An 8,282-nucleotide genomic window follows, 5' to 3' on the forward strand; every position below is an offset into this window, starting at 1 on the left:
AGACGGGCCAAGCAATGGATATAGTGGACCCGCAGTTTTTCAATTGCACGAAGTGCTGGGCCAAGTGATCCAAGTGGGCCCGCAGTTTTAGACATGGATATAGCGGGCCTGCAGTTTTTATACTTGCGAGAGATGCGACAAGCACTGGATACAGTGGGCCCGCAGTTTTTCAATTGCATGAAGTGCTGGGCCAAGCAAGCCAAGTGGGCCAAGCGGGCCCGCAGTTTTAGACGTGACCGAGGTCTCTTGCCCTAACTGGGATGGTTGGCTTTTAGGTCCCAACTTGACTGGTTCCACCAACGTAACCCCTCCAGTCTTGATGCCTAAACCACCCTCCAATGTTTGACCCTGCCACATTCTTGTTGTATCGGCGTTGCGGCGTACATGCAGCGCGTTAAGTCGTGAACCTTCTATACCAAATTTGCCCCCACAAATTTTGTCGCGCTTTTTAACGTCTTAACGTTGCGCAGCTATTTCCGCCTTGGTGAATATTTTAGCGCAATTGCGCTTGAACAATTTGCTTCACCCGACGAATTAAAACACAACTCAACTCAAATACAAATAGCCAATTGTCAATCGATAATGCAGCAGCATTAAAAATTTTTGAATAAGGGAAAGCCCCCTAATTAACTATCTTCACATCGATCCAAAAAAATGTTTGGCAGTAAATGGAATATTTCAGGGAGTCGAATCGCTTGTCATATGGGTCCAGGTTCGGTTCGGGTTCACTTGGTTTTGTTTTGAAGGGTTCGGGTTCGGTTCAGGTTTTGAAAATGTATATTTTCGGGTTCAGGTTTTGTTCCGGTTTGGGCAAATTACCTGGTCCGAACCGGTTTGCGGTTTTCAAACCGATTCAAATTTTTATTCGTTTTAATTTAATTCTACTCCATCGTCTACCTGGCTTTTGCCCGTGTACTGTTTATTACGTGTTATCTCATGTATTCTTCAGTGGGCTGTTTTGAAAAAAATCACAAAATATAAAACAGACTGCATTTTTCTGGTTCGGTACCGGTTCGGGTACCACGCCAAACAAAATATGGGGTTCAACTCCGGTTCGGGTTTAATAAAATTAACTGCTCAAACCGGTTTGCGGGCTCGGGTTCAGTTCCGGTTAACTCCCTGGTTTCTTTAAAATCCCAATTTAAGTAGGCTAAAGTCGTTTTATTTTTACACTCTTATACCTTCATGAGCTTACATATGTAAAAATTCGGGCACTGACATGTGTTGTGACATAATATGTGCGTTTAGCGACCGACTCTGTACCGAAAGTGCTTGAACACAGTTTTGGGTACGCAAAGTAGGATAGGCTGTGGTAAACAGTTAAAGCAACTTAACCTCAGCTACAGTTCGTGAACCTAGGGGTTTTCAACCACTTTGGAGGTTCATGGAAAACATCTGCATTAAATGAATTTCTCTGAGTGAATATCGGGTTTTTATACCAAAAGCGAACAAAATACATTTGGGCGAACAAAATACACACGCCGTCGCGCATTTTTCTTGGGTGTCCGATCTGCCGCGGGTTGACATTGGCTTGCACAGTAAATATAAAGGCCCTGCAGGGAAAACATGCACTGGTGCGAGATTTTTTTCCTGGTACCTATTCAAACGATAACCATACTAGATGGGTTGCCATTTGTATCAAAAGACACCTAATAATAAGCAGAAATATTTCAAAGCTATAACTATCAAGCGATAAAGATAAAAGAGTTCGTAATTGCCCATAATAATGTTAAAATAGGGCCCGAGACCTTTTGGTCCCCCGTGCTGTGCACCAGATTCACTTTGCTCCCGTGAAGCCTGTCAAGGAATATCGGGCGACGATTGACATGTTTGGGAGAAAATAATAAAACTGAACAGCAAGCGAATATTCACTAAAACATGCACACAAATAGAGCAATCGTTAGAAAATAAACTTGCGCTAACAGACTATAGTCGACTAAGACAGGTTTCTTACTCACACGCAATAAGATGGGCCTGTCTCAGATAAATCCACAACACAATCGCTCCGAAAAAAAGACTGTTTCCTGACATTTGATTTTAGACAATATATCATTATAAAAACAGTACTAATATGAAATTGTAGTTATTTTAATAAAAAAAAATGTGTTTAGGCGACACAGTCGAGCTTTGCCGGCCTTGTGCGGACTAACAAAAGAGCAGCACACAAATACAAACTAATGATCGGGAAAGAAAGGGACGGCGAAAACTACAGGGGTTTGTGTTTAAACAGACAAGAGTTTGGCAAGCACAACTTTTGCTAAAACTGTTGCTTTTTTTCAAATCACACAAACAAAGCACAGGATCACACAGTTTCAGCAAATTTCTCTAAGAAAAACATTCCGATAAAATTCTTAAAAGTAGAAGAAATAAGATACAGTTTACAAAATAGGGCTCATAGAAAAGGGCCGAGAAAAAAAACAAAACAAATCAAAAGAGTTTTCAAAAACACAGAGTAAGCATGACAGCATTAAGCCGAATGTGTCAACGTTTGCATTCAAAATAAAATTCAAACGTTTCATAAGCTTATGAGGAAAATAGGTTTGTAAACTACACAAAAAGAATACTTAAAACGAGAAACTTGCACGCAAATAATTGCACCAAACTTAAAAAAACAACTATCAATTTAAATTTAAGTTTCTACATCTGAACTACTCCTTGCGACTTTGATCGGATAAGATTCTTTCCCGTTTCTGTGAAGTTGTTGTTCCAAAGCCTCAAACGTTTGATTTTGTGGACACAGAGAGTCAATGATTCGGCACTTGTATTCGTCAGGTTGTTCACAGATAGATTCAGAAACTTCATCTAAATGAAACCATAAGGCTATTTTATACAATAAAAGTTACAATTTTGGGGCAACAATCATAAGAGCATGACGACTATTTTCGAAATTACAATTGTGTGCAAATGGTGCGCTGATGCCTAATTGTTACACAATAAATAACAGGTTTATTTTCACTAACCGCCGTCAAATTACAGTTAGTAGGAGTTTTTTTTCATATTAAGTTATTACATAGCCTTGTCCATAAAATCAAATTTGATTCTAACTTTGTTTGTAGATTAAACTAAACAATTTGTCGATTACTCCTAAGTGCCTTCAGGACGTCACCATATGTGTTTATATGCTTCGAGCCAACAAACGCTTAATGTTTGTCTAACCAAATGTCTAGCAAACAAGGGTTATTTAATGCACGGCCGCATAAATCTGTATCAGCGGCCGTAGGTTGTGTGCCACTGACTCAGTTGATCGGTCAGTGTAAGTTTCTAGTGTTCGTGGTTTCGTCATAAAGATGTCGGTTTCTAGCGTTCTTGGTTTCGTTATGAAACGTCGGGTTATTTCTTTTCTTGGGCAATGCGCAACAATATTCCCAAGGCACAGCAAGGTCATTGTGCTTTAAATTTACTTTTAATAAATATGTTTATTACCGGCTTCCCTAACTTTTCAGCATGATGGCAAAGTTCACCAGCACCGTCATCTCTGATCTGACATCCCCGTAGGTCAAGCTCTTCAATGTTTCGAAGGCAACGAGCCAAAAAAGTTGCACCCATTTTGCCGAACTTGTTGTGAGAGAGGTCGAGTTTCTTCATCTAATTATAAAGCAACGAATATTATATTACTAAACTTTGTGACATGTGACATTGAATTTTATGACACTGTTTGACAAGAGGAAATCCTCAGTTTGTGGTCACCATCTACATGGTGTCAACTGACACTTTCAATGTGTAATAATGATTATAATGGTTGTGTTTTTGAAGTCAGATCAAACACTACCTCCGGTTTTTGACATTGGTCTCACTGATGACTGATAGGAGTATGTTCAGAGTTTATCAACGTTGCAGTTTTCATTTCGTATTTACCGGTTTTGTTCGCATTCCGACTTGATCGCAGAGTTTCTCGACGCCTTCACTTCCGATGTTGCATTCCTTTAGTTTCAGCTTCTCCATGTTGGCAATGCAACATGCCAAGGAAGCCATTCCAGAAGTGCCGATTACGTTGTGGGAGAGGTCGAGTCTTTTGAGCTGATTTTAATGTAAAATAAAACAGCCATTTTAAAGTTTATACCCTTTCCGTGAATGTGTATTTTTTTTTTTGGATTGTAACATTTCCTCACACATTTGTTGTTCAATTGTGCAAAATCAGACACGATTCATTTGCAAATAAATGAGGAACGTTTTACCGGTTCTGTTAAATCTTTCAACCCATCGCAGAGTTTGACAACGCTCTCGCTTCCGATCGCACAATTCACCAGCACTAGCTCTTTTACGAGAAGTTTCCGCCGACATCGATGAAGACATCGACCCAGTGAAGTTGCTTCCAAGACTCCCACATTGTTTTCGGATAGATCGAGTCTTCTCAGCTAAAAGGCAAACAAACAGGATAACTAACAATATGCAAGCTAGATGGCGCCCGATAGACATGCAAATGATTTAACACAACTACATCTTGACACTTGTTACCAAAGGCTGGTGTAAAATCCCTATGTACCTTACGTCTTAGATTTTACTTGGTTTACTTTACAGCATTTCTTGAAAGTAAAGACAGACTTTCAGCATGTTAGTGTAGTTAACATGTTTAATCCATGCTCACAGGCTTGTGTTGTGCCAATATACTGTTATACAACTGCTGTAATACCGGTGTTGCTCGGTGCTGAAGGACGAAGAAAAGGTTTTCGATGTCAACTGGGAGTAGAGATGAATCACGAAGGTCGAGCTCATCAGGAAGAAGAGAAGCAACACACGAAGCAATTTTGGGATCATTTGACTCATGAGCCCAGCTGCAAACACGCCAGGTATCTTGTTTGCTGTGATTTAAAAGAGACCTGATAAAGTTCAAAAGGATGGATTTCTTTTGCTTCCAAACCTCACTGGAACTTTCGGGGACAAGAGGTTCGAGTTGATGGAAAACCGAAGGATCGCAAAACCCGAAAACAAACTTGGAAACAACTTCCCATCTGTCGTCTAGAAGCTGCTTGAGGATTTTCTTAAACTCGTCAAGGGATATGATCATCATCAGGTAGAAAGCAGTGAAAAACTCCTCCCAGATGTTGTGAGAGAAAAAACTAACTTTGTGTTCGTCTTGTATCACCAGCTTAAAATTTGCGTGCTTTGTGACAGAGGTGTCGGTAAACGCACTCGCTGTGGAATTCTTGACACATGCCTTTTTAAATGTTTTTTCTTTAATTAGCATCTCCATGTTTTGAAAGGCCACCCAGGCTATTCCTGCCATTTTGCCCAACTCGCAATCTTGGCCCTTCAGATGTGGTGTTGTTACGTATTGACTACAAGTAAAAGCAAGAACTCGTGTGATTGAAACAAACTGAATATCTCCATCGTAATTCATCAGGTAGTTAAGTGTCAATATGAAATTGACAGGAACATAGCAGTATGCAAAACCGTTGCTGTTTTGGACCAGCTTATGTTGTATGAGGTCGTATCTGTCACCACATATCTGACGTCCGAGTTTATTTTGTGATGTTGGAGTCAACCCCTGTATTTGAACTATAAAAGTAGGTCGGTGCCATGGATGAAGCTTATATAGTTGAGCTGGCCGTGATGTGAAAATCTTTCGAGCACGTGGCAGCAAGTTTCCTCCTGCTAAATGCTTCAAGTAGTTTTCCGCCTTTGACTTCGAATGTAGAAAAGGTGGTGGTACATGAGTAGAAAACGATTTAAATGTTGCCTCGTCTAAACCGTCAAAAATCATCACAACATTCGGGTCACTGCGAATGGCGTTGAGAATTTCTGATTCCTTTCCAGCAAACGTGCACTTTATCGACATGCTGGAGAGAAGAAACTCAATAAGTGTCATCTCTTTTGTGAAGTCAATGCGCCTGATTACAATGTAGAATAATAAAGATGTTTCTTCGAGCATTTCTCTCCCTAAAATTTGCTTGGCCCACTTTTTGGCTGAGGTCGTCTTTCCTATGCCAGCTTGACCCACCACAGCTACCACGTTTCCATGTTTTTCAACGTAATCGTGTATAGCTTTTCTATCGACTCGTGTATAGTTTTTCTTTGCTTCGTGCTGGGCCGTTTTCTTCGCACGAGCGAACATTTTTTCACAGGTAATTTCTGCACCTGTGCAAACCTCCTGTTCATCAGGATAGTGTCCGACTTCTTGAAAATCGTCGTCAATTCGCTGGGGCTCGAGCGCTATGGAAAGGTTGACGGTCGGAATGGATCGATCGGAAAACTTAGCTAGTGTGGATTCTTCGCTGACGATGGCCTTCACTCTTATCTGGAGCATCGCCTTTAATTCTGTTACAGGATCGCCAAGTTGTTGATTTGAATGAAACCTGCAGAACGTGCAAAAATGGTTAAACTTGCTTGCTGCTTAAACTACATGCAGACCTTTCACAACTACCTTTTGTTCCTACCGTACCAAACCCAACCCAAAATGGTTGAAAATACGGATGTAAAAGACTTGCTTTGATCAAGACTTGGTTCGATGTCTAGCTGCTTTGAGCTGGAAGGGTTGTGTTCAGAAAACTTTGGCAGATGTGCAGGCAAGGAAGATGTAGATGTAGAAGGGGAATGGGATGTAGGCCCTTTATCACGTAAGGAATCCAACGGCGACAAGTGAGCTAGCTCATTTGTTTGCTCCGTTGTTATGTATGGGTTTATGATATTGTAAACTGGACCGTTGTATACTGGTCCCGATGTGTGAATGTTTATGTCTCCCAAAATGAGTGTGTTGGTTTTCTGAACATACACTTGGTTTATTATTCTTAAAAGTAAACGGAATAAACCGGCTCTTACCACGTTTAAAACAGAACTTTCGCCCTTTGCGTCCGACGGCAACGGTTGTTTTGAAGGTCTTTGGGTGGGACTGGGTGGTTTAACAGTGTTACTCATTATGCAGTTTAGCCAGAATTAAAGTCCTAAGACCTTACGTTGGCTATACAACATGTATGCAACGGGAAGCATTTTAAGTAAAGCAACAAAAACTCATGTACTGCGGTTTCCCAATCGCATCTTCTATGACAGATCAATAAAACATCGACCACCTGACCTTGATGGATAAAACTTCAGCTGGGTCACCTTTTTGACACAGACAAAAACTCACCAAAAGAAAATCGACAAAGGTTTTTAGTTTAATACAATTCCGTCAATGCAACGTCTTTGTTGTATTAATTTGTATTATGATGTGATACCACTTGTGAGGCCGCTGGATTACGGACGCCAGATTATACAATACACATCAGCTGGTCTCATTGATTCCCAAACTTTTCAGCCCATTGACTCATTGTATCACGTTGCATACTTTTATTTCTGAAAGCGTTGGTCACAAAGACCGATTGTTTGACGTGATACAAAAACTTTCCAATGACAATTCTACCACGTTTAGGGTTTGGGTGGCGTTTTAAGAACAATTGACGATATCAAAACAAATTTAACAGGGACTTTAGGTAAATGTTGTGACTGATTTCCGACAACAACTGTGTGAATGCAAGTATCGGAACACACCAACAACAAAAAATGTTGTTTTACGACGAGTTAAGCCATCACTGGTATTGACCTCAAAAATTGTTGTACGACTGTTTAAGAAATAAGTGCGTGACGTCATGATGAAAAAATCCAAAACACTATTTACTCTTCGAAAACCACAAGGGATGCAATGTACAACGCTCTAACTTATCAAAGAAGTATCTATTTTTTTGTCAGCAAAAAGGGGATTTTGCCTACGCACTGGTACCATGAGCTTTTACGCAGTCTATACTCTTGACATTCACAGTAAACTAAATACCAACTCTACTTTGTCATTTGAAACAAATACAACATAAAAAATCGTTCTGATTACCACAAGTGCTTTGGTCACAACCCAACTTCAAACGATCTACGGTATCTATTCACAAAGCATCACAAGTGCATTCTTTCAGGCATTTGTACACGCTGACTGGTCGAAAAGCTTCCCAAAAGCTATTGGATGGACAAATAAAGCGTGTCCACTGAATGGGCTTCAATCTTAAACAAAATATAAAACTGTACTGAAGTGAGGTAACATGACACTTAGTTATCTCGCTTAAACTTCCATTCAGCTCATCGCCCCTGCCAATCATTCTAATACACACATAACAAGCGAAAATGATTTTTACGTTTTTAAAGGTTTTCGAGACATCCGATTGATCTGAATTTCATACTTCGCATACATTATGCAAGTCCATGTTTCTAATAGCATATTATGTCATGAAATACTTCTGTTGCTCACGAGCGCCACCTTGCAGTAATGGAGACTTATATTTTGCTTTCTTAATTAGGGTATAAAAGTCAGAACAACATGACGT

The 8,282-nt window shown here is 40.1% G+C and overlaps 1 protein-coding gene across 1 annotated transcript; it reads right to left on the bottom strand.

Annotated features, from left to right (window-relative positions):
* Positions 1–2,477: 2,477 nt before the first annotated feature.
* Positions 2,478–4,356, bottom strand: LOC145222702 (ribonuclease inhibitor-like). Its single transcript, XM_080088883.1, has 4 exons — positions 4,176–4,356; positions 3,856–4,017; positions 3,424–3,585; positions 2,478–2,802 (listed from the first exon to the last, which is right to left on the bottom strand). The coding sequence occupies exons 2-4, from the start codon at positions 3,970–3,972 to the stop codon at positions 2,638–2,640; spliced, it is 444 nt and encodes a 147-aa protein (XP_079945009.1). The 5' UTR covers positions 3,973–4,017; positions 4,176–4,356; the 3' UTR covers positions 2,478–2,637.
* Between the last annotated feature and the right edge of the window lie 3,926 nt (positions 4,357–8,282).

The sequence above is a fragment of the Phallusia mammillata genome, chromosome 4 (assembly GCF_965637545.1).
Source record: "Phallusia mammillata chromosome 4, kaPhaMamm4.hap1.1, whole genome shotgun sequence".
In the NCBI taxonomy this organism is placed as follows: Eukaryota; Metazoa; Chordata; class Ascidiacea; order Phlebobranchia; family Ascidiidae; genus Phallusia; species Phallusia mammillata.

Coding starts and splice junctions, on each gene's coding strand:
- LOC145222702 (XM_080088883.1), bottom strand. CDS start 3,972: ATGGCTTCCTTGGCATGTTGCATTGCCAACATGGAGAAGCTGAAACTA. Junction 3,586..3,855: donor TCGGAATGCGAACAAAACCG/GTAAATACGAAA, acceptor CTTTATAATTAG/ATGAAGAAACTCGACCTCTC. Junction 2,803..3,423: donor CTGAAAAGTTAGGGAAGCCG/GTAATAAACATA, acceptor GGTTTCATTTAG/ATGAAGTTTCTGAATCTATC.